Genomic DNA, 26181 nt, shown 5'->3' on the forward strand with positions numbered 1-26181 from the left:
TAAAATGCCAGCCTAAAAGCTGGGAATTAACCCCTTTGCTCCTCAGCATTTCCTGCTCCTCTCTGATTTACAAGAATGGGAAAAATTAGGGGGGAAAAAAGCACAGAAATTTCGGTTTTCCCGAGCTCCATGAGCACCACGAAAGCAGAATGTGCAATTCCCCCTCTCGGGAGGTGGATGCTCAGACAAGGAGTGGTTTACAGCCAATGCCTAAATTACCACTGTCCTAATACCACTTAAGCTTTGTCTTAATTTGGCTCCTGGGAGGTTTTTACAGGTGCTTGGCTCATCACTTGTGGCCTCTGAATTACGGTTTAACATCTTTGGGCTAAATTGAGGAGAAAAACAGATAAGATTTAGCACTTGGTACTCAGAGGAAAGAGGAGTTTCTGCTCTCCACTGAGCAGAAAAACAAGGCATCCTCACAACTTCCCTCCTGGGTAAAGGACAGACCCAGAATAAATTCTCAGCCCCTTCCACTTGTCTGTCTCTGGAGAGTTCAGGGGCTGTTTTACCCTTGGCCTTGAGGGAGGGAACAAACAAAAAAACAACCCCCCAAAAAAACCCAACAAATCCTTTCTCTGTAGAATCACAGAACCCCAGACAGGTTTGGGTTGGGAGGGACCTTAAAGCCCATCCAGTGCCACCCCTGCCATGGGCAGGGACACCTTCCACTGTCCCAGGGTGCTCCAAGCCCCAGTGTCCAGCCTGGCCTTGGGCACTGCCAGGGATCCAGGGGCAGCCACAGCTGCTCTGGGCAACCTCAGGGCCTCCCCACCCTCACAGGGAAGAATTTCTTCCCAATATCCCATCTGAATCTTCTCCCTTTCAGCTGGAATCCATTCCTCCTTGTCCCGTCACTCCAGGGTCTTGTAGAAATTCCCTTGTAGCTCCTTCAGGCACTGGAAGGTCACAGTGAGGTCACCCCTGGTCTCTTCTCCGGAAAGGCGGAATAATCCCAATTTTCTCAGCCTTTCCTCCCGGCAGAGCTGCTCCATCCCTCTGCTTATCCCGGAGCCTCCTCTGGCCTCGCTCCCACAGCTCCACGTCCCTTCCGTGCTGCGGCAGCACTCAGGGCTGGTGACAGGGCTGTGCCGGGACACCAAGGCAGACACGCGCTCATTCCTGGCGAATTCAGGGAATTTTCAGGAATTGGCGAGGGAATCGCTGAGCGCACAGGGCCGTGCGCCCTCTCCCGGCCTGCCCGGGAAGTGCAGCCAGAGCGCACCACCCCTGCCAGAAGCAAATTTAAGCAAATTTTAAACAAATTGTAGCAAATGTACGCAAACTTTAGCAAAATTTGGCATCGTTTTACCGCCCTCTCTGCGGCTTCAGGTCCCTCCACCGCTCATGCTCGTCCGGCTTCATCCAAGACATGTAAATAACACGGCAAATCTCATCAGGCAGAGACATTGCATTCTCCTTAGCCCCAAATCCTTTGCAAACATTCACACTTTTACTTTGAAACCTGAAGGAATTTGACAGTCTGAGCACTGGGATCAGCCCCTACGAGCTAAGAAATGCGGCCTCCCTGTGCTAAATAACATCCAAACATTCTCCTGGCTGTCTTTTTTCACATAGGAACTTACTCGGATCCAAAGAGGTGAAGAAATGTGAGACACAACGATCCAGAAGAGCCACGTTGTTTTTCTAGACTGATGTTTAGAATCAGCACAATACTAACTCATTTTCCCCTCTCAGCAGGGCCCAGCTGTGGCTGTTGTGACATGCCAGGAGCACACGTGACAATGCCAGCCCTCAGGTATGTTCCTCTCAGGACATGCCACGTCTTGCCAAGCCAGGGCACGGGGCAGGATTTGGTTGTGCAGCAGCCTTCACCCAGAACTGCAGCCCAGGTTCACATCTGGGTTCTGTTCCTGGGACTTTTTTGGCAGAGCCAAGTGACAAAACACAAATGTTGTCAGTGGCAAGGGACCCCAGCTAACAAGGAGGATTCCAGCTGTGCAACCACCTTATGCTGGCTCATGAAAAACAAGAGAGTTGTCTTTTTACAGTGCTCCTCATCCTTGCTGTGTAACTCACAGAAAAAAGCCCTTCAGCTGACAGACTTAATGGAATTTTGGCCACGGAATTCTAACATCAAATTTGCCCTTTGAACTTGGCAGCTCCACACAGGCGGTTTGGCAGCAGCAAAGCCAGCTCGATCCTGTGTAAATCCTGAGCCACGGAACTGTCCACAGAGACTTTCCCAGCTCAGTCCCTTGGCCGGAGAGCACATCCTTCAGTAGACAGATGTGTCAGGTAAATATCCTGCAGGGTTACCAGGTGCTTTGTTGCCAAACACTTCTCTCATTTGCATTTCTAACATTCGTCCCCAGGCAAAAGCCAGCACGGTTTATAGAAGGCAAATACAAAATCTGCCCAAATGACCCAGATAAAGGTCCTGAATCACAAACCATTGCTAAAACGCACACGCTGGTTGCTTTGATGGATCTGGGAATTGTAGCATGCCCATTCTTGTTTTCCATCCAGCACTGGATTAGAGCTCTCAGTTCCAGTTAAGAGCTGTCAATGAACAGGGGGAGATGTGCTGGGTTTCACATTTTGCAGCCCACTGCTTTTACCCACAGACCTGACGGCATGCGAGCACATTCCTGGAAGGCATTTCCCCATCTCCAAGTCCATTTCCCTTCTCATATCCCCCAAATTCCAGCCTGAGCAGTCCAGCTGGATGTCAAATCAGCTCCTCTCCATTACCCTGCTCTGGATCTTTCCCAGAACAGAGGGGAGGATCTCGGTGCTATCACACAGATTCCCTGGATACAGCCAATACATCCGAGCTCCTCCTCACGCTGGGAAACCTCCAGCACTTACAGACGTAGGGGAAGGTTGATATTCCAGGGCAAAACCCAGCTCTGAGTACATCAAGGAGCAGAAACTGAACATGAAACCTTTCCAGACCCACTCCTGCGCCTTGCGCAACGTCCTGGGATTAAAGAATGCCGTGGAAAAAGACCAACACACAGAAACTACGAAGTGGGAACAGCTTAAGGAGGTCTGATACTCAAATTCCTGGGAACTTGAATTGAATATGAATTATTCCTGTTCCTGTTGAGGTAATAAATGATGTGCCTTGGATTTTCCTCTCCGTTAACAGCTTCTATCTATGATTTGATGAAGTCAGCATTGGTTATCTCCATTAACATGTCATATCTCTGACCACAATTTGAGTCACTTGCTGGTGGCATCACATGGTATCTCAAATTAATTTAAAGTTTATGGATTATATAGGATTAAAGACTATATATAATATTAAAGACTTAAGATTACATAGTGTTAAAGAGCAAATGCTGGTCAGCAAGGTCAGGCGGACGAAAGACGAGTCTTTCCCCAAAAAATGTTAAACTGCAGAAAACCATTCCCCATGTTTCACTCAGTGTTTCATCAGCTCAGTCTCAGAGGTGAAGAAGTCAGCTTCACTCCTAAGTGATGAGAGAAGCCAGGTACCAAAAGTGTCACAAAGCTCATTATCACTCCTGCCTGGAAGCTGGTAATTGGTGCCAGACAAACCAAGAGCTGCTCAGGTGAGTGCCCTGCTGAAAAAGCACCAGGAAGTTCACTTCTCCCAGCTCAGCACCAAGGTGAAAAACACACGAAATGCAAGGCAAGGATTAAGAGTGAAGTCCAAGCTATGAAGCTCCAGAGAGCAGCACTCCACTCAATCCCTGCTAGCACCTAAACGGGGAAGGGATTCGATTTGAGGGACCTCAGGCAAAGAGAACATCACCTGGGCAGGTGAGACAAAATGTGCAGAGCTCTCCTTTAGCCCAGGACAGCGGGGATCCTGAGGGGAGCCCAGAGCTGGAAAGTCTCCGGAGGAAACTCCTTGCTTCCAGCAAGATGAATAATACACCTGTTCCCTACTTGTGAGCAAACACTACAAAGGAATAATTAGAACCTATCTGACCTGAAACCCACATGCCCATTACTGTGGTATTTTTCCACCTACTCCAGGTGAAACAGAAGATGGGCTGGACTTGGAAGGGGAGGGGTGGAGTGGCAGCACAAGATGCTGATTTATAAAGCAGCTGCAAGCAGAGCTCTTTCTCCACAGGCTTGGGACAGGGAGCTTGTCCTGCCTGGAGGATGCCGAGGTGGGAGCAGCATTCCAGCTAACACCTGCTGGCCACAGGAGAGGGACCCACCACCTCGGGGAGCTTCTGCACTCCAGGACTGCTCTGAGCCACCTCAGTCCCCAGCTGGGCTTGGGCTTTTCATCCAGAGGCTTGGGCTTTTCATCCAGAGATTTTGGCTTGGCTGCTTCCCTCCATCAGGAAAGGAATAAATTCACCAAGATGGTCAAGGTGGGTACAATGCCCAGGGAACTGCCCCTTGGGTTTCTCCTTAAGTTTTAATTTGTAAATCTGTACTATAAGTACAGGCTAAGTGAAAAATTGAATTAATACCAGACATTGCTGGGCATGAACAGTTTGGATTGGGAAGAATTCTTGGACTGGCTGAGCCAAAAATCTGAGCCAAAATGTGAGATTTTATGAAACTCTGAAGGTTAAAGGTTAACATAGGCCATGCTTACAAGTAAGCAATGAATTTTACTAACTTCACCAATTTTCTTTATTTTCTCCTCCATCTGCTAAGTTCTCCCAGCAGAGAGCTCTTGCCTTTCTCTCCTGGTTTCTCTCCTTTATAGGGATTTGAAAAGCTGAACAGATTTTTGGGTGGGAAAGTTAAAGAGAAGAGGAGGAGGAGGAGGAAGGTGAAGAAAAAAATCCCAATAGATAAAACAGATTGTGAGTCTTCAGCACAGCAGAAAAAAAAAATAAAAAGAACAGGCATGTCCTGTCTCTGGGATGAGCATCACAAAGAAAAATCAAGGGTTTAGGAATAGAATTTCAGTCTTTTAAGCCCTCAAACTGCTCAGCAGCTCTTTGCTTTCCCCTTCATCAACAGACAAGATTTAAATATTCCTTTAGTTTAAGGGCAGCTAAAGATAAGATGCCAGTTTTGAGTTCCGAACAGTGTTAAATATTAAGATATCCAAATTATTTTTGTTTTTTTTCTTGTTGTTTCCATTATTTGAGCTCTCTTTATGTCACGGAGAGCTCTTCCTTCATTGCTTTGAGCCCTCACAGGAGGCCAAGCTCTGGCAGAGCTCGGGGCACTGTCAGCTCTGCTGTCCCACCAGGAAACATCCAGGGGGCTCTCCTAAACCTCCGGGGTTTAATCCATAAGGAAACCTCTGGAATGGGGTCAGCCAATGGCTCTGCCAAGGCCTGGCCTGTGGTTTCCAGGATAATTGGGAGCTGGAACATTATGATTACGCAGCTGCTGCATCAGCGGCACGGGAAGGTTGCCCTGCACTCTGCAGAGTTAACTGAGGGTTTGGAAACAGCACAGCTCCCAGGTTATCACTGAAAGCAAAACATTCCCTGAGATCCAGCAGCCTCCCTGGGTCAACAGCTTCCTGTGCCTGGTATTCCACTGGCAAAAATCAGTGAATTGTTGGTGAAATCCCTGCCAGTTCTGAGCTCTGTGTGAGCAGAAACAGAGCAGCTCCTCCTTGGCATTCAGTCTGCTGCTTGCCTCCATTCCTCACTTTGATTTGGTGCAAATATAAATTTGTAAATGTTAATTTTAATTTTAAAAAGTAAATCTTGGAGTTATGGATCTGAAAAGCTCCAGGAATAAGCAAGTTCTCAATGGATAACTTTTCCCTCCCCTTTCCTTTCACAAATATTTTTCTTTTCCACTGATCTCTTCTTGGACCTGATAAATAAATTAATCATTTTCACTGCTGAGGTCCTGGGCAGTATTTTCCTACAGTTGTTTTAGATCATAAACTGCTGGAAGTGCTGCACGTCCCTAAAGGAATCCCTGTAATTTGCACCTGATGAAGTCCTGAAAGTCCTGACCATAATCACAGTAACAGAAACTGGATGGATCTGTGGATAAGACAGGAAAAACACCTCAAGTAACCAGGAGAAAGGAATAGTAGCAACTTGTAGCTTGCTAAAGCTACTAAAAAATGTAGATCTGCCAAAGTTTTGACTTTTTTGTGGTCTTTTACAGAAAAAGTCCGATGTTTACTCGGTTGAGATCTATGGGACAAAAGATCTGCACAAAAGAGAGATCGAAGATGAAGAGGAGAAGTACAAAGACTTAAAAGGCAACAAGAAAAAAAAGAAGGCAGAAGATCTTAAGAAAGAACTGGACCTGGTGAGTGTTGCTGAGCTTCCATTACACATTCCATGAAATCCAGGGAATGTCCTGCACTGAACATCGTGGCACAGGGATTTGCTTCCTCACACTCCTGGAGTGTGTCGGAAAAATGCTGTGCAAGATTGATACCTACAATGAGAGGATGATTCTGATATAGTTAAGCCACCAATGGTACAGAACATTGTACCATGCCCAAAAAGGAGTCATTCCCCAGATGGAATCACTGCCTTCAGTATTTCCTGACAACTTGCATGGCCAGCCAGGAATCAGAGGGGAAGGCAGAACCATGGCGTTGTGCTCCAGAGATTCCAGAGCTGAGAGAATTTCTCAGCTTTAAACCCAGGGTTTTTTACCCAAACCAACTGCTCTGGCCTTGAAGAAATCTGTGTTTTCCTCCTGGCTCTCCACTGACCTGCTGGCTGCTCTTGGAAATGTTGCTTCCTCTCCACACATTCCAGTTTCCCAATCTGAAACATGAGGGTAATTATGCTGACCTCTTTTCGGGATTGCTGTGAGAGCAGCTCAGAGGAGAGGCTATTTACGGGCTGAATGGCATTTCAAAGCTCTAGAACCCCAAAATAAGATATTGATTCCATGATTCTCTGATCAACTCACCCATCACGTTTCCAAGATCTGCCCAGCAGCAGGTAAATATTTCTCAGCCCATGCTGTCTTTGCCACCAGGGGATGTAACTCCACTCCCGTGTTTCTAAAGAGAATCCAAAGCACAGACAGGAGAATTGACTCACCCCAGTACCCATGAATCACTCTGAGAAAACAATTGGGAGATCTCTCAAATTCTTGGCTTCTAAATCCCAGTTCAACACAAGATATAATTAGGCCAGTGATACCACAAAGGTGTCACTGCAGGCCAAGGAGAAGAGCTTTGAGATTTCCCTCTCCCACACCCTTTTCCACTGTGGTTAGAACCTGTTGCCTCTTTCCACCAGACTGTGGACCCTACCCTGGCAATCAAGGGCAGAGGTTGTTGTCACACATGCTCTGAGCCCTGAAGCATGCAGAGAGAAATTTTTTATCCGAAAGAAGCACAGAGCCTCGTGGCAAGCAGCAGAAACATGAACACACCATCCTGTTGGTGTGACAGATTTGCTGGGGGAGGAAGCTATTTACAAAAGTACTCTGCAAATCAAAGGGGAAAAAAAAAATCATCTTCCAGTGGAAGATACTTTACTTATCAATGTGCGGGTTTGTCTAATTAATGAAAGTGGGGTGTCATACAAGCAGCTGCATCCATAGTCCCAGATCCAGGCAGTTTGGAAATAAAAATTTCAACAGTCTGATGTTCTGCTCACTGTAATTTTCCCTCTCTCGGAATGCAGGATGACCACAGGCTCAGCACCTCGGAACTGGAGAAGAAGTACGGTACCAGCATCGACAAAGTAAGTCCATGGGGCATCGTTAAGGAGCTGCCTCAATCAGTTGCCTCTGGCCTCCCCAGAGCTCCCCAGGAGCAGGAATTTTGTTATTAGATGTGTGGTGTGCCTGCTTTGGTGCTCCCAGTACAGCCTAAACCAGCAAGCCAATGTGCACTGACCTGGACTTAAAGTGGAGTTTCTCTTGAGTCTGAAGAACGCTGAGCTACTGCTTTGAAATCAAAAACGGGACCTCAGGGTTTTGCACCAGGACCTCATTTTTTTTAAAGCTTTTATCTGATGTTTTGATTTCATCACAATTCACTTCTCACTGTAGCAATTTATAGCCAAAGACTGCATGGGATGAGCTGATTCTGAAGGAAAATCTAGATTTGAGAAACAACACCTGAGCCCTTTTGACACCTGACATTTGAATACCAAAGCACTGAGTGTGGCCAGAGCACAGACAAGAATTTCAAGAACCCCCTGAGCTACAAACATCTTGTGGAAATGCAGAAACAGCAGCAAAAGAATGTCAGTTTTCCCCTGGCTTTCCAAACACTTAGTCCAGGTATATTTGACTGGCAACCAACAGAATGGAAACTCCTGGTGCTCCAGTAAAGAAACAGCTGTTTCTCCATAGCAGATAATTCATAGCAACCTCTCTGAAACCAGGAGGTTTGGAAATCAGAGTTGCAGCTCCCTTGTAACACAAACAACCTTTAAAGAAACAGCAGCACGTGAATTTTGTTCTGAGCTGGGGTAAAAACCTCTGTTTCTGTGATTTCATTCTAAACGTGCCACCTCCTTTTGCAGGGTCTCTCGAGTGCAAGAGCAGCAGAGATTTTGGCTCGGGATGGCCCCAACGCGCTCACTCCTCCCAAAGCCACCCCTGAAATCGTGAAGTTCCTCAAGCAGATGATCGGGGGGTTCTCCATCCTGCTGTGGATCGGAGCTGCCTTCTCCTGGATCTCCTTCGGCATCCAGCTGGCGCAGGGAGTGGACTCGGCCTTTGACAACGTGAGTAGATGAGTAACCACAGAGCGAGTGTTTGACCCCGTGACCATCTGGGTGATTTACACACTGCACAGTTACTCAGTAACTACAAGGAGGCCTCTTGTTCTCACAGGACTCTCCTCCTGCTGCTGAACATTTCTGATAGAAGCCCAAACACTGCGTACACCACTTGTCTAAAGAGTGCCCGTGCAAAGGTTTTATAACCACCGGGCATAATCACAATTCTTGAGAGCAGCAAAAAAGTCTGAAGAACCCCAGAGTCTTTGACTAATTCCCTTTTGAGTCATACTCTGCTTTATTTTTTTTTTAAATTGTTTGTTACACTCTAATTTGGTCAGGTTTGAGTCAGTTTAGAGAAGGATTTTAGATAGATGGGAAAATCACCATTAAAAACCTTTTTTATACGCACCAAAAAAGCTTTGACTGATCACTTGCAGGCCAACACCGGAACGTCCTGTTCTTAACCTTTTAACCTGACCAACACTTCATTTTAGAAGCCTGCTGAAACATCACAGAACTGATTTATTCTATTAGAGGAATTGCTGAAAACTTGTCCTAAATTAACCAGATTATGTCTTTTATTGATCAGCTCTACCTCGGAGTAGTCCTGGCTCTGGTTGTCATCCTCACTGGGATCTTTGCTTATTATCAAGAAGCCAAAAGCACAAACATCATGGCCAGCTTCAGCAAGATGATCCCACAGGTGAGAACCACCAGTGCCTTTCAACTGAGGCAAAAATCCATCCTAGCAATGCATGAGGGGAGCCCAGCAAGCCCAACTTGAATTTATCTCTTGGCAAATGACCCAGATAAAGGTCCTGAATCACAAACCATTGCTAAAACGCATACGCTGGTTGCTTTGATGGATCTGGGAATTGTAGCATGCCCATTCTTGTTTTCCATCCAGCACTGGATTAGAGCTCTCAGTTCCAGTTAAGAGCTGTCAATGAACAGGGGGAGATGTGCTGGGTTTCACATTTTGCAGCCCACTGCTTTTACCCACAGACCTGACGGCATGCAAGCACATTCCTGGAAGGCATTTCCCCATCTCCAAGTCCGTTTCCCTTCTCATATCCCCCAGATTCCAGCCTGAGCAGTCCAGCTGGATGTCAAATATGCTCACTGTGCCTCTCCATTATCCTGCTCTGGATCCAGAACAGAGAGGAGGATTTCAGTTTAAAGAGTGGCACAAGGCTAATTTTTGTCCCATTTCTGTCTTTCAGCAAGCTCTTGTCCTCAGGGATGCTGAGAAGAAGGAGCTGCCAGCAGACCAGCTGGTGGTTGGGGACATCGTGGAGATCAAGGGTGGGGACAGGATCCCTGCAGACATTCGCCTCATCTTCACTCAGGGTTGCAAGGTAAACAGGGCTTGGAAGAGCACAGGGAAAGAGGGAGAACAGAGGCTGGAGGGTTTATTACATAGAAAGAATGTCTGCCCAGCCAGTATGGGTTATTAGAGCTTTGACTGGACACAATAATGTAATCAGAGAGCAGAAGCCTTAGTGTGATGCTGAGCTCATCTAGGACTGAGACCTCTGTCCCTGAACATCCAAAGCCATTAGATCCTGGCCAGGTTCTGGCACTGCCCTTTGCCAGGACAGGGCAGATGCACCAATACAGGATTGAGAGTTTCCACTGGAGGCAGATCCTAACAACTGTGGGGTTTTCTCAGGCTGCTGCTGAAAATCCCACCTGCAGACACACAGCACTGGCTGAGCTGAATTCCCACAGAAATAGGTTCTGCCAGGGACAGCAGCAGCTCAGAGAAAAGGCACTGAGAGCATTTGATGTCACTGATTGTTAAACAAGCTGCCACCTCGCCTCCTGGGCTGGGCACCACTGCGGACTGCTGACTTTAATATGGGCATGTCTCCCTTTCATTAAAGGTGGACAATTCTTCACTCACAGGGGAATCGGAACCACAGTCCCGCTCCTGTGACTTCACCCATGAGAACCCCCTGGAGACCAGGAACATTGCCTTCTACTCCACCACCTGTGTGGAAGGTGAGCTGATCCTGAAACTGGGCGTGGAAATCCCACTGTATCCCCTTAATCCATTTCTCCACTGGCTCTGGCCATGTTTATCATCCTGTGTGCATGCCCTTACACCCTTTCATCTTTTTTCCTAGTTAGTCTTCAAGCTCTATTCAGCAGCTTCAGAGGAACTGAAAACTTCTTATTTCTGTTATTTATCAGCATACAGAGAGAAGGGCTCCCAAAAAGGCACCTGAACAAGAGCTGCCTACCCTGCTAACTTATTTTAGCAATTCTGCTTCGAGGAACTTCAGAGGTGTTTAATTGCTCACAAGAATTTTGTCCTGGGCAGATTAAAATAAAATGAGACCTTGGTGGGGGGGGGGGGGGGGCACACTCAGCATTTGTTCGAACACCCAGCGTGGTTATGGCTGCACCAATCAATGAATTGATTTGAATTTGAACTGACCGCGGTTTCCTTGCGGTTTTTCCATCAATACCTGTTGGAATGTCAGGCTGCAGCTGCCTCTGAGTGTTTGTGTGCCCTGGAGGTGACAGTTTTTGTCCCTGCAGGCACTGCCACCGGCATTGTCATCAATACTGGAGACCGCACCATCATCGGCCGCATCGCCTCGCTCGCCTCGGGCGTGGGCAACGAGAAAACGCCCATCGCCATCGAGATCGAGCACTTCGTGTACCTGGTGGCAGGAGTGGCCATCTCCATCGGGGTCCTCTTCTTCATCATCTCCATCTCCATGCGCTACAAGATCCTGGATTCCATCATCTTCCTCATCGGCATCATTGTGGCGAACGTGCCGGAGGGGCTGCTGGCCACGGTGACGGTGAGTCTGTGCTCGGGTTCTCTGCTTGCCACTCCAGCTCTGGTCTGGGTTGTGTTTGGATAGGGGTGGGGGCTCTTATTCCAAGGATAAACCCTTCATTTGGGAATTCTGGTGTCACTGAGTCATTAATCTTCAATCCAGTTTGGATTTAAGTTCAAGTGCCGCTCTGCCTCGGTTGCGGCCGAGTGCAATGACGTGGCTCATTTCCTCACAGCCCGTTCCCACTTGGAAGCGGGGACATTGTACCCTGAAAGTCACATGAAAACCCTGCTCATTACCACATATCCAACACTAAAATCCCTGGCTGGGCAGCAGTGTACCTGCTGAGCACTGCTGGCTCTACAGCACCGCAGCAGCAAACAACCGGCAGGATAATGAAGGGAATCATTGCAGGATTCATGGAGCTGGTGACCAGCAGCTCCCTGCCCGTTGCAGGTCCTTCCATCTCAAACAGCCTCTAGACTGATGATACCTTTATGTCTATCAGGTCCCTGTCAGCAGCAAATCTACTTGTGCTACTTACAACCAAACCTCAGATTTTAGTTAAAACAATGAAAAAAAAATGCACTGCAGCCAACAAAAAGCAAAACCATTACAATATTCTCTTAAAAAACCCCCAAAACAAACACTAAAGATCTACCAGGAGCGTGTAACCTCGTTACATCTCTGTGTAACCTCACCTTGCTGACAGCCAGACCCCTTCCCTCCTGCCAGGTGAGCCTGTCCCTCACAGCCAAGCGCATGGCCAAGAAGAACTGCTTGGTGAAGAACCTGGAGGCTGTGGAAACCCTCGGCTCCACCTCCATCATCTGCTCTGACAAGACAGGGACCCTCACCCAGAACAGGATGACTGTTGCCCACCTCTGGTTTGACAACCAGATCTACTCAGCCGACACCAGTGAAGATCAAACAAGTAAATGGGAAAATGGGGGTGTGGGAAGGGGCAGACGCCTGGATGAATGCTGGGATGTTCACTGGGAATATCTTTTGATGGATAAATCAGACATATGTTCCTTCTATGCATGGAAATCTCTCCTTAGCCATGTAGAGATGTGAAAAAAAGAATTAATATTTGAACTCCACTCCCAGGAATTAAATCTGGAGGCGGTTCTACTCCAGAGCCTTTTGCCAAGAGAACATTTAGTAGGGAATGAAGCAGAGAAACATCATACCAATCCCTTTGCCAGCACTGATAGAGGGAAAATTGATATCAAAATTTTTTTTCCATAAAAGAACCTGTCAAAAGAATAATTTTTTTCTTCAAATAAGTCAGTTCACGGTTTTTTCACTCAAGCTTCTACTTATATCATGCAATGTGCTAAAGAATGAAATGTGTGTTTTGCTTCTCTCAGCCCAGCCCTTTGATCAAAGTTCCCCCACATGGACAGCGTTATCAAAAATTGTCACTCTCTGCAACCGGGCGGAATTCCGGCCAGGACAGGAAAATCTCCCCATCATGAAGGTACTGCTGACTTCACATCAGCTTACTTCTCTTCCTCTGAAAGAGCAATTGGCTCTGCTTGGCTTTAGCCATCTCCGTTTTACTGTGCCAGCCTTCCAAATTCCTACTGGCCGTGGTTTTACTGCTGTACCCTCACACAAAACTTAACACAGGATAAAAAACCCCGCACGGCCAAGAGCATGGAAACACAGATTATCCTGCATTGGAAGGGATCCACAATCCCAGCTCCTGGCCCTGCACAGCACAGCCCCAGGAATCCCTGTGCCCGAGAGCATTGTCCAAACCCAACTGTGCCTGCCAGGAAAAAGGCAACACGAGTAGCAGGAATAGTAATTACTGCACTGTTAATTTATTATAGCATAGGTAAACATGCCTTAATTAATGTCTTTCCACATGACTGCTTGAAGGTAGTTAATTCCAGTGACTGGGCTACCAGAACAAATCTGCTGTTTACTCATCAATGCCATCCTCAAATTAATTTGGGTTTGTGCCTCTGCTCACCTGTAGTGACCTGAGTGTGACCCTAAATCTGCTTTACAGCATCAAATGCTCTTTGCGTCTCCTTGCTGTGGCTCAGGTCCAACTCCAAGAGCAATGCAGATATCCCAAAATTCTATTTTAATATTTTTCCAGGACAACTTGAATATAAAAATGTAGATTCCCTGTTGCTTAAGTGTGCAGCACATAATGGAATTGTGGGAATTCAAAAGTGAAATGTTTTCTTCCTTTGTGCCCACAGAGGGTTGTGGTAGGAGACGCCTCTGAAACTGCTCTGCTGAAATTTTCCGAGGTCATTTTGGGGGATGTGATGAGCATTAGAGCACAGAACAAGAAAGTGGCTGAAATCCCTTTCAACTCTACCAACAAATTTCAGGTGTGTTTCATTTTTTTGGAAATAGTGCCACATTGTTTCTCTCACTGGGCCTAATGCAGCAACGGGTGACCTGGAAGCCTTAGTGGGGTAATTCCACAACAGAGGAAATTGACATTATGATAAATGCAGCTCATTCCATTGATGGAATATAGGATGCCTGCATGGAAAAGAGCATTAATCCCACAAAAAACTAGAAGCAAATGAAGATAATTGAAACTCTTCCCACCCATTTCCTGTTTGTGGCACAGCTTTCCATCCACGAGACCGACGACCCCCATGACAAACACTTCCTGCTGGTGATGAAAGGTGCCCCAGAGAGGATCCTGGAGAGGTGCAGCACCATCATGATCAACGGCAAGGAGGAGCCTCTGGACAGCGAGAAGGCAGAAGCCTTCCAGACAGCCTACATGGAGCTGGGGGGCATGGGGGAGAGAGTGCTGGGTGAGTGCAGCTGTGGGGACTGCCTGAGAAAATGGGGTAAAATCCAGCTGTAAAATCTGTGAAATGGGGTTTAAAGTCTTGGCACATCCAGCATGCCTGGAAAAATGGTTAAATGCACTGGAGTTCTATGGACAAGAGCAAACCCTGATGTTTTACCAAGCTCTCCTCTTTCTCCCACATTTTCCTGTCCGTCACATCAACCTAAATCTCTTCTCAGGTTTCTGCCACTTGTACCTGCCTGAAAACGAGTTCCCAGACACCTTCCAGTTTGACACAGATTCCATGAACTTCCCCACCTCCAACCTGTGCTTTGTTGGGCTCCTGTCCATGATCGACCCACCTCGTTCCACAGTGCCTGACGCTGTCTCCAAGTGCCGCAGTGCTGGCATCAAGGTAGGGATTTTACAGTGAAAACCATGGTGGTTCCCCTACAGAAAGACTTATTATAATTATTTTAGGTATTTAAAATTTAAGAGCTTCCACCACATTTTGTTTTAAATTTAAAATTTAAATTTAATATTTAATTGTCTTAAATTTAAAATTTAAGATCTTCCACCACTAATTATCTTTCTAGCAACAACTACCAAAAATCTAAACGTTAGCTAACACCGTTCTATAATTGCAATTTAAGGAAAAAACTTGATGGTGCCCAGAGGCAAACCAGTGGGAATCAGACTATAGAAACTGCACAGAATTTTAGAACTGGAAATCCAAATTTGCAAAAGCTCAGGTGCTCTCTCATCAGATCCATTTCTAGAATACAGAGCCCACACCAGCTGTAATTACTTGCCCGGAAACAGAGTAAGGTGACAGAAAAAGTTCTAGAGAAGGCATCAGGATACAGGGTTATGAACATTTATGCAAAGGAATCACTAATCCCAAAACTACTCAGGTTGAACCTGAAGCTGTAATTCCACTAATTTTACTCCCTGGGGACCCACAAGTAAAATTCCAGCTCTAAGCAGAGGTGAAATCTACCTAAATCAAGGAAAATCATATTTGGAATTACAGATCTCAGATGAGACGAATCCCAAGCCCTAACCCTGACGAAATTTTCTGTAGCCTGAAGACAAATCTGGCAACTCTTCTTCAAGAAAGGCAAGAAAAGGCTGTGCCTTATCTGTCAGGACAGCTTAGTCACAAGGATCCGTTTTAAGATGCAATATTCTAACAAACCCTCCCCACTGCACATACCTAATATAGATCCTTATATAAAGGCTCCTTTATTCTGCATTATTCTAATCTGGCTGCCTGTGACGAGTTCTTCCCTCAGAGCCCTGATAAAGCAGCCTCAGCAAGGAGAGGCAGAGCCCAGATGTCGATACAGAGCCGGGCAATTACTGCGCCTAATCTCCCTTTGCTGTGTACACAGCACCGCTCTGATCCTAAACTGCTTCCTGCTCCTCAGCAACGGACATTCCCCCTCATCTCCATGGCTTTTCCATTTGTCACTCACTTGTCCCTTGCTCAGGTCATTATGGTCACTGGCGACCATCCCATCACAGCCAAGGCCATCGCCAAGAGCGTGGGCATCATTTCGGCCACCAGCGAGACCGTGGAGGACATTGCCAAGCGCCTCAACATCCCTGTGGAGCAGGTCAACAGGAGGTGAGAGCCAGCAGAGCCTGGGCAGCACCTGGGGCTTCATTTCCCTGCTCCCTCCACAGTGTTTTTATTACCACATCCCAGCTGCTTTCTGCTTTTTTGTGACACACTCCCACTCTTGAGTCATCTCCACCTAAGTGTGTCCACTCAGTGGTTTTCATCTTTGCTCCCCATGAAGAAAATCTAGCAAATTGTGCTTTGCAGATCATGTGAAAGGCGCTGTCACTGCCCGCTTGACAAAACACACACACACAGAAAGCAAAATGTAGCATCACATGACCCAGTTTGGACCATCAGCCCAAATTCTTCCTTCACCCCTTAAATGTGGAAAAAATAACATCACAAGGGAAGGATAAAAAGAGCTCTTTGCAGAGGAGATGTCTTCACTGTCCCTCCCAGGGAGAGGCCTCTTTAAAATGCATTTTCTGAAGCTTCAATGAGCCCCCTCTGTATGCAGGTGACTGATCCACTCTGGATTTCTGCAGCGCCTTTCATTCAGCTCCAGCTGATTAACAGCAAACGCCTCTGCAATTAACTCAGTTTGCTGCTTTCCCCCCATCCAGCTGCACCCCCATCCCACGAGTGCACCATTTTTACCCTTTTAATCTGAAAATTCACCCTGCTTTGCCCGTGGCTCTTCCAGGGAAGCCACGGCAGCCGTGGTGAACGGGATGGAGCTGAAGGACATGAGCTCAGAGCAGCTGGACGAGATCCTGTGTGACCACTCCGAGATCGTCTTTGCTCGGACATCGCCCCAGCAGAAGCTGATTATTGTGGAGGGCTGTCAGAGGCAGGTGAGTGAGAGGTGGCAAAGGTCACACACAGACACCAGCCCAGGCTGAGAGGCTGGAAGCCGATTCCCAGTGCTCCCGAAGCTCTGTTTGTACTCTTTTCCCCGTGTCAGGACATTATCTAACAGATTGCCATAAACACTGCCTGGACTCAATCCAAACCACTCAAATTCCTGCTACAGACTCAGCTCCTGGTGACAAAATGAGCTTTCCCTGAATTTGGAGCTGTAGCCAGGGCCTGGCTTGTCCCTGTCATTCTGAGAAGTACGTAAAGCCTCCTGTGCCCTGTTTGGGAAGGAGAATTCCCTCGGGAATTCTTTAAATCCAGATAAAAGCAAGGTGCTGCCACATCCTCTCCTCTTATCTCTTGTGGCTGCTCAAAGCCGTGTCCTCCTGCCCACAGGAATGTTTGGCAGTGGAATAGTGTAGTGGCAATGTTAGCAGGCGAACTCACAGCTCTTTTCCAGCCTAAACCATTTATGGTTCCGAGGTATGAACCCCACAAAATGCCAGAGCATGATTTATGGACCACCAAGCCTTATCCGTGCTACTTCCCAGGGCCATAAACCAGGCAGCAGGATTTAAAGAGAGTTTGCCCCATCCATGGGCAATATTATGTAAAACAGCCTGGAGCAAAGCCAGCACAGGAGGGGGGAAAAAAGACATTTACAGAGCTCTGTAAAAGATGAAAATTGCCATCAAAAGACTCTCCGCTCAAAAATGACATCTTCCAAGTAGATTTTGTGAATTAAAGCCACACTAGTGCTGTGCCTGGACTTTGTAGAGAAGAAGAGGCGGCAAAAGATATTATTTTATTTTTGTAGTTGTGCCAGCACTAAGCTTCCCAATCAGCATCACCAGCTGGTTGGGTTTAAGCCTGGAGTGCTCTCCAGAGAGTAAAAAGAAGGAAATAAAGTCTTTCAGTTTCATGTGGTTTTTATTTTTTGAATGGTCTCTGCCAGGCACACGGTGGGTAAACGTGTTCTGCACTGCTCAGGCTCCCACAAACTTGGCAGATTTGGCTCTGTAGAGGATGAAAAGGAACATCCTCCCCCAGCCAGTCTCCAGCTATGTTTAGTACTCAGAGCTTATAAGCCCTTCTGTACATGGCATTATTTATAGGTAGTGACACTGTGCTCAATCCCCGCAGGCACAGGAAATTCAGCATTTTATTAATCAGTTTGCCAGGCTCTGACCCCACTCTGAACACCCTGCCTTGCATCAAGCCATGAACTTCTGCACCAGCTAGAGCAGAGCCTGGAGCTGCAGGAGATGTTCAGGAAGATAACAAAGAAGCTGAGTTGGATAATCAGAGTTTTCCATCTTTTGAATTAGTAGAGAAATTCTAGCACAGACTGAGGATAGCCAGAAGTTGTTGAGATGAGGATGGGCTCTAACTCAACAGTTACATAATTCACAATTCTGATGAAACCTAGCTGATTCTGTAGCACTTCATAAAAAAATAAAGGATGTTTTGTGTTAATCAAACCTCCCCCAGTTGTCAGATGTGAACCTGGCTCTGACAGGGATCATCCTCCTTATATCCAACTATCAGATTAATTGCATTTGGAGTGCATCTAATTGGGATGCCCACTCTTTATGATGCAGTGAATCACATCCCTGAACTTCCCAGGTTTCTACTCTAAAGGGAACCACACAAAACTCTGAGGTCACTCTCCCAACCCTGCCCACCACCTCCTGGTCCCTGGCTGTGTTTGACACGGGTACAAAGAGGATTCAGAACTTCCTATCAGCATCTTTCTGCTAGAAATGTAAAGGTTGATGATGGCAGGATTCACCTTCTCCTCTCAAATCCACATCTGGATGCTTTTGTGTGTTCCAGGGAGCAGTGGTTGCCGTGACTGGAGATGGAGTCAATGACTCCCCCGCCCTAAAAAAAGCAGATATTGGGATTGCTATGGGGATTGCTGGCTCTGATGCAGCCAAAAATGCAGCTGATATGGTCCTGCTGGATGATAACTTTGCTTCCATTGTCACAGGAGTGGAGGAAGGTAAAGATAATGTTGTTTCCTGCTTTTTGAGCTGGAAGCTTCTGGCAGGGCCTCCTGATCCTCCTCTCTTCTTTTTCTGGATTTGTGGATTTGATATTTGGGAAAGCTGGGAATTAATTCCATTTCTACACGTGACAATCAGAGAATAAGGAAATCATCTCCCTCTCACACACAGAGTAACGATTTGCTGTCTCTGTTTGATCAAGCTTCGGATAAAAGCACTTCCTGACTTGTTGCAATGCTGCTTGAAGCCTCACAAAGATACAAATTGTTTTCTCTACCTCTTCCCTCTATTATTTTCTCACACATCACCTTCACTGTGCTCCACCTGTGACAGGAACATTCACCCCACTCTTCTTTCACTGTAAAGAGCTTGTGGTTTCCATTACAGCCCCAGCATTTTGTGGAATGGGACTTTCCCCCTCAAACTTCCTCATTGAAAGAAATGTTTTACTACACTTGAGTTTTCAGAAGGATGTAAGGGCAGGTAGTTTAAAAAATAACCAAAACAAACTAAAAAATACATGAGGAAACACATGAGGAAAGTAGAAATAAGCAGTAAATGTTTTCATTTCATTTAGTTAAATTTGAACTTTTTTTCTGGAAAACACTGATAAAAATTCCCTCTGACAGAAGTATTTCCTCTTCCTCAGGCCGCCTGATCTTTGACAACCTGAAGAAAACCATTGCCTACACCCTGACCAAGAACATTGCTGAGCTCTGCCCCTTCCTCATCTACATTATCGCCAGCATTCCAATGCCCATTGGCACCATCACCATCCTGTTCATTGACCTGGGCACGGACATTGTGAGTTGGGAGCTTTAAAGTAATTTCCTGCTGGAATATTCTGTCAGGGGAAGAGGGGCTGGGGGCAAAGGCACATCCAGAACGGGGGGATTTTGTGGCCTTACCCTACAGCTGAGTAAGGCAGCGAAAAAGGGGATTAAAAGCAGCCAGGTACAGAGAAAGTAATGTAGAAAATAACAACAAACTGCAGAGGGTGAGCAGCAAGCAAAAAAGACATCTGACCCAGGCTAAAATCAGCAGTGAGCAATTATCAACGTGTTTTAACCAAGAGATCAGAGGGATTTCTGCAGTTACACCTGACCTTCCATCCAGCCCAGCCCAAGGGATCTGAAGGACCTTCTAATGTTCCCCAGATCCATGAAAGTTTCAGATTTCCCCCAAATCCTTTACACGTTAAGAGGAATCCACACAGATCCTTCTCTCCTCTGAGTCCTGCCAAAATCCAACAGAACCACTTGGGAACTGCAAATTGCTGCTAAACCTCTGAGAATCAGGCAAATGCTGCTCCCCCAGCCCCTGATGGTTTGTTTCTGTTGCAGATCCCCTCGGTGGCATTGGCCTACGAGAAAGCTGAGAGCGACATCATGAACAGGAGACCTCGGAACAAGAGGAGAGACCGGCTGGTGAACGAGCAGCTGGCTGTGTACTCCTACCTGCAGATCGGTAGGTGGGCCTCCCAAACCCTCCCTTGTGACAGAGTTCAGCTGATTCATTTTTCAAAACAAAATTTGGGAGCTGAAATTCAACCCCTTCCTCTGCAACCTCACCAGCCCCTCCTGCAGCTGGTTATTCCACAATAAAGTGAGGTTTTATCTACGGAGGGCAAGAAATTTACAGCGCCAAGAGCTCTCAAACTGCCTTTAGCACATTTCATACACCCAGCACATCCCCCCAGTGCTCCTTAATTTCGGTTTTTCCTCATTCCTGCCCCTTTGTTTCTGCAGGAATCATGCAGTCAGTGGGGGCCTTTGTCACCTATTTCACCGTCTACGCTGAGCAAGGGTTTCTCCCTTCCACGCTGCTGGGAGTGAGAGTGGACTGGGAGAGCAATGCCATCAATGACTTCGAGGATTCCTACGGACAGCAATGGGTAAAGCAGCCCTGAAAATTCCCTGCCTTGTCTCTCGCCCATGTGCTGCTTAAAAATTCCCTACTCTCCCCCAAAATAAAGGCAGAGGGAATGCAAATGAGGTTTAAATGCAAATAGGATTCATTTTCGTCCAATGTTGCCTCTGGAGAGGCTCTTTAAGGCTTCCTGCCACACAGATCTTTCATTCAGCCTCTGCTTTTTTCATTCATTCTTCGACAATTTGCCACCTTCTCACTCCCATCCTCTGCAGATGCACCTTCCTCTCTGGACTTTATGTTTGAACCCACCAAAATCAGTCATCACCATCCTCTCCCTGCCCTGCTAATGAACAGCACCTCTGCCAAGTCCTTTGCAGCCTCCCCCTCTCACTCTTCACTCCCCCTCCCTCATCCTGCAGAATCACAAGACTCAGGAGGCATTAATAAATCCATACAAACACCCCTCACACCCAGCTCGTGCTGCAGCCTTGTGACTCAGTCACGGCAACTCACGGACTCTAAAACTGGCCCAAATCCCATCATTCTGTGTCTAAATGTGGAATGACTCTGCATTCGCACCTTGGGAACTGAAATAAAGCCTCCCAGCGAGGTTTGCAGTCGCCTGTGGGGGATGTGAGGGTCTGATTTAAAAACGTTTTGGTGTTTCCTTGGCTCTGCAGACCAGATACCAGCGCACGTACCTGCAGTGGACTGGCTACACGGCCTTCTTTGTCAGCATCACCATTCAGCAGGTGGCTGATCTGATCATCAGGAAAACCCGGAGAAATTCCATTTTCCGGCAGGGCCTCTTCAGGTGGGTTTTGCAGACACACAATCCCAGATTGGTTTGGGTTTGAAGAGACCTCAAAGCTCATCTCATCCCACCCCCTGCCAAGGCAGGGATAACCTCCACCATCCCAGGGTGCTCCAAGCCCCATCCAACCTGGCCTTGGACACTTCCAGGGATCCAGGGGCAGCCACAGCTTCTCTGGGCACCCTGTGCCAGGGCCTCACCTGGGAAGAATTTCCCTCAGAGGGAAGGGTTTTTTCCTATCTAATCTAAACCTACAGTTCAAGTTCGCCTCCTGCTCCGTTCAGAAGCAGGTGAGCTCAGTGATTTGGCCCTCTCACTTTCAGTCTTTGCACAAAGATTAAGTCTGGCCTTAAGCAATCACAAATCTCAGGCAAATATTTTATTACACCTCCCCTCAGCCCCTTTTCTACTTCAGGATAGGGATTTTCTTTAAAGACATTGTGCTGGTTATTCTGAAAATGCATCAGCTTAAAACCAACTCTCCATTCATTTAAATGTTTACTATAAAAAAAACGGGAGTTTCTCTTCCAGATTACTTTCTGAACTCCTTATCAAGAGATAGCATGTCTGGACTTCTCTGAGATAACTTGAGGCTCTGAGATAACTTGAGGCCAAACGCCCCAAGACAGTGCTGGCCACCCTCTGCAAACGACCCTGCACCCTCCAGTCCCAGGGGAGCTCCAAATATCAGCTGGGACAGAGGCCACCAGGAAAGCTGGAAATCACTCCCGGGGTTTCTGATAGCAAAGCAATTTGTTTTCCATCCTTTATCTGCGGGTACAGGGCCTACACCTATGTGTGCTTCCTCCTTGCATTAACACCTGAGTCACCCCGAGCACATTCCCAGTGCAACACAAGCCTTGAGTAACTCGTGTTGGGTGTCTCCTGCAGCTGGATTTGGGCTGGGAATGCTGCCAGGAAAGGCAGGAGCATCTGGAAAACAAGACAGAGCTGCCCAGCCCATGCCCTGTGTGCAGAGCTCACCCGGAGAAGGGAATTGCAGGGAATGCAGAGGGTTCCTGCGGGCACAGAGGGCTTTAACTCTTCCTCTCTGCTTCTCCTGCAGGAACAAAGTCATCTGGGTGGGGATATTTTCCCAGATAGGAATTGCTTTGATTCTCACCTACGGCCTTGGTCACGTTACAGCCCTGAATTTCACTCCGCTCAGGTGAGTTCTGGTGCCACTGAGCTTCCCCTGCCCTCCTCGTGGACACACAATGGGAGCAGGGAGCCCGTGCAGCACCACTCCAGGATAAATATTTAAAAACATTCATTATATTCATCACTATTTCTTGGCCAGAAAGGACATTAATACCACCATTTCCACATTATCCTACTAGATTTCCTCCTGAGGACCCAAAAACCCACTTGTGCAAAACCAACATTTAAATATTTCTTCCAGCATCTCCAACGTTCTGGGGAGAACAGACAGCGTTTAACTTTTATTTTATATAGATCACAGTCAGGTGATTTATTGCTGTGATACCACCAGGCAACGTTTCCCTCTGAATAGGACCTGGAATAAATTAATCCAGTAATTATTCAGGATTGGGAGGCTTTACCTGCACATCATCAATTTGAGTGATTAATTAAGAAAAAGAAAAGAGGCCCAAGGAGGCAGATTTGTTTTAGTGACATTGGATAGCACCGACAGAAACCCCAGAACTGCAGCTGAGCTGTTTTTCAATGTTTCTGAATGAGACTCTGTGTTCCCACTCCCAGGTTCCAGTACTGGTTTGTGGCTGTACCTTTTGCCATCCTGATCTGGGTGTACGATGAAATCCGAAAGCTGCTCATCAGGAAATACCCAGGAAGTGAGTGCACTGTTCTAATTAAATTTGAATTTAATATTTTCATTTCATGTGTCTTCTCCTACCCTTTCCCTCCCACCCTCCCCTCAGCTGCCACTCACATGTGACTGGTTCATTTTTCAGCATTTTTCCCCACTGATCACTTTTCCTTTATGAGGAAAAATAACCAATTTTTCTTTTTTTTTTTATTCCCTCCCTTCTCTTACAGGTTGGTGGGACAAGAACATGTATTATTGACCAGTCCTGAGCACAGGAGAGCTCCTTCCCCACCTGACCCAGCCTCTGCTGCTTTCAAGTCCTGCCTGTGCAATATCAAGCATGGATCCATCCCGTGCTGGGGTGGAGAGATTTCATGAATTGAATGAAGAAATAAGGACTTTAGAGGCTGAGAAATTACCTCCCACTGTACTGTAAAGCCTAGAAATTGAAATACTGCCTATTTTTGTAACAACTCCGATTTTCCCTCCTTCAAAGATGGAGTTGGAGAGCACTCTGAGAGGAAAACAAACCAAAGACAGGAATTCCCCACAATCCAAGGCATTAATTTGCACTGAAGGCGTTGTTTGCTGATTTTTGTGCTGGTAGAACTGAATTCCAAGTGAGTGCAGACCTAGATCTGTTTTACCTTGCGAAGGGTAATTGTGCTGTATAGGAATAATTTGATAATAAAAGGGGTTTTTTTCCCAGAAAACTGTTCTCTGTCTTATTTTTTTATAAAGATTAAGAGAAAATGAGTGGAACAGGGTCACAGAGGAAAGAAGTGCACCCCTGCTTTTTTAACCCCCATTAACAGACCAAACACTTGGTCCATTCTGATAAAAGTGTCTTGAAAATCAAGACACAGCCAGTGCATTCGAACACTTTGAGCTCCCAAATTCAGTGCTCACTTCCCAAAGGCGACAATCTCCAAGGCAAAATAGACATCAGAGTCATTAGTTTTAGGATTAGTTAGGTATTTAGGATTAGTTGGTACAGGTAAAGTTCTTTTCGAAACCAGGCCTTTAACATGGTCACTTTAGCAAGACCCAGTAGATCCCACAGCTTGTTTAGACAAAATACTTTCCAATTTTAAAGCATAAAAATAAATATTTTATGTTGATATTTCACTTTTAAATACAAGTTTAGACGAGTTTTACAAAAGAAACAGGGGCAGAAGGAGAACTCCTGTTGCAGCACACATCAAGAGGGACTATCAAGAAAAGAGAAACCAAGGGAAGAGCCGAGGGAGGGGAAAGAGAGCAACGTTTTCCAATCTAAAGCTGTTCCCAAAAGTCCACGCCCTTCCCTGCTAGGAGACACTTCGCATTTCGTGGCCTTCTTTCCCTAAAACCCCTCACTTTAGTGCCTGGCTGGGCATTAATTACTCCGAGTACCAATTATCCCGGCTATCAGTGTTTTTCCCAGCGAGACACGAAGAAGAGGAATTACCAAGGAAAGGAGGAAGAGCGGCAGAAAAGGAGCCCGTAAACAGCGGGCGGGTCCAAATTGCAGATAAATGCGCTGCTTATCGCTGGTGGTGCAATCCTGGAGCACTCCAGCAGCAGGGCTGAGGTACCCAACTGATTCATTTCACACCTTGGCGCTCGCCAGGAGCCAGCATTGATTTATTTTATCTCCTGTTTAAAAGATAGCAAAGATACGAGGGAAGCTGCAACACCACCTGCTCTCCAGCACCTGTGGATGGGCCAAAATTCCTGTTCAAGCAGAGGCAGGAAGAGGAAAGGAAAAGAGGAAATTCAGTGTGAGGGAGCATTTGCTGCTCTGAGCCAGGAGAGAGTACAGCTGCTTTTGGTTTACTTCAAAAACAAAACACATTTTCTTGAAACAGCTCATGGGAAAAATGCCTGGAGAGGTTTTATGGAATACCTCTGGAGAGGTTTTATGGAATACCCCTGGAGAGGTTTTATGGAATAGCCCTGGAGAGGGATATCCGAGACTAAAAGCACAGCGCCTGCTCTGCAAAACCATCTCTAGAGTAAGAATCTGTTCTTTCCCCTGGCTGAAGACCAAATCCACAAAGAATTCGTACAAATGGGACTTTTTCTTCTTGTGCTCCTTCTCCTGGCAGTTATCACCTCATAAACACATCCCTGGGGAAGGACAGTGGCGTTTTGTCTCCCGGTTTTCTTCCTTTTTTGTTACCTGGATAAAACCTCAGCACCGCTGGCTGCAGCCACAGCCAACAGATTTTGCTGCCAAAACTAAAAAAATAAACAACTCGGGAGGTTCTACCTACAGATTTTGAGGAACTCCCAACACAGCAGGACAAAAACACAGAGCCACAGGAGAGGAATTTCCCAGGATTTCAAGGCCAAGGGACGGGATTGCAGCTGTAACACTGGAAATAATTGTATTTCCAGGAATATTCGTTTAAATACCACAAACCATTCAGGCTCTGGGAAATGCAGCATCAGAGGGAGCTTTGGTTGCTCTGGGCCAAGAAGAGTCAAATAAAGGAATAGGAAGAAACAAAGCAACGCAAGCTGGAAAAAACTCAGCAGCAGAAGAGAGAGAAAAAAGGAAATTTTGAGAGGAAAACTTAAAAGATGGATGTGATTCATCCGTTTTAACACCAACATATGTGAGAGGAGAGCAAAAAGAATTCTGTCTCCTGTCATGGCAGCTGGGAACTGCCAAAGGAGTGCCTGCATGTCCCCTCTGTGCAAGGGTGATGGGGAGGAACTGCAGCCTCACATTTCCCACGTCAATAATCATTCTAGAGGTGGAAAAGCCACTTATAAGATCAGTAACAGCAAATATAAATAAAAATAAAATACATCATAGAAAGGGAGCTGATGATCTGTAGCAAACACCGCAAACCCGGCAAGTGCTTCTGAAATAGTTTGTACCTATGGGGTCAGTTTTGTTTTTAACAAGAATTGACGACAGATGCTTTGTGTTTCAAATGTTTCTTGGTCAGAGCTCTCCTCAGAGGCTGAGAGAGGTTTGTATTCACCCCGAGGGCTCTGTGTGCACCCCGAGGGCTCTAAATGCACTCTGAGGGCTCTGTATTCACCCCGAGGGCTCTGTGTGCACCCTGAGAGCTCTGTGTGCACCCTGATGGCTCTGTATTCACCTTGAGGGCTCTGTG

At 46.6% G+C, this 26181-nt stretch overlaps 1 protein-coding gene across 2 annotated transcripts; it reads left to right on the plus strand.

The window, feature by feature from the left end:
- The first annotated feature begins 4063 nt into the window (after positions 1–4063).
- On the plus strand, positions 4064–23781 carry ATP12A (ATPase H+/K+ transporting non-gastric alpha2 subunit). 2 transcript variants are annotated; one of them, XM_042034271.1, is made up of 23 exons: positions 4064–4325; positions 6049–6195; positions 7539–7598; positions 8388–8591; positions 9178–9291; positions 9812–9946; positions 10475–10592; positions 11136–11404; positions 12119–12317; positions 12757–12866; positions 13606–13740; positions 13989–14181; positions 14399–14574; positions 15653–15789; positions 16430–16580; positions 18421–18589; positions 19243–19397; positions 19937–20060; positions 20342–20487; positions 21146–21279; positions 22346–22447; positions 23002–23093; positions 23299–23781. In XM_042034271.1, exons 1-23 carry the CDS (start codon positions 4317–4319, stop codon positions 23325–23327), a joined length of 3108 nt encoding a protein of 1035 aa, XP_041890205.1. In that variant the 5' UTR covers positions 4064–4316; the 3' UTR covers positions 23328–23781. The 2 variants fall into 2 exon arrangements, with proteins under 2 accessions (XP_041890205.1, XP_041890206.1); XM_042034272.1 differs by having other exon boundaries at positions 4065–4325; positions 19243–19400; positions 19940–20060.
- Positions 23782–26181: the final 2400 nt, after the last annotated feature.

This window comes from Corvus kubaryi, unplaced genomic scaffold (assembly GCF_017639235.1).
Source record: "Corvus kubaryi isolate FWS band 111438036 unplaced genomic scaffold, C.kubaryi_AGA036_p1.0 37367, whole genome shotgun sequence".
NCBI classification, from domain to species: Eukaryota; Metazoa; Chordata; class Aves; order Passeriformes; family Corvidae; genus Corvus; species Corvus kubaryi.

What these genes read in the sequence shown, in the direction of transcription:
- ATP12A (XM_042034271.1), top strand. An exon ending in TTAAGAAAGAACTGGACCTG is followed by an intron (nt 6,196 to 7,538) that starts GTGAGTGTTGCT and finishes CTCGGAATGCAG; the next exon opens with GATGACCACAGGCTCAGCAC. An exon ending in TTGACCTGGGCACGGACATT is followed by an intron (nt 19,398 to 19,936) that starts GTGAGTTGGGAG and finishes TTTCTGTTGCAG; the next exon opens with ATCCCCTCGGTGGCATTGGC.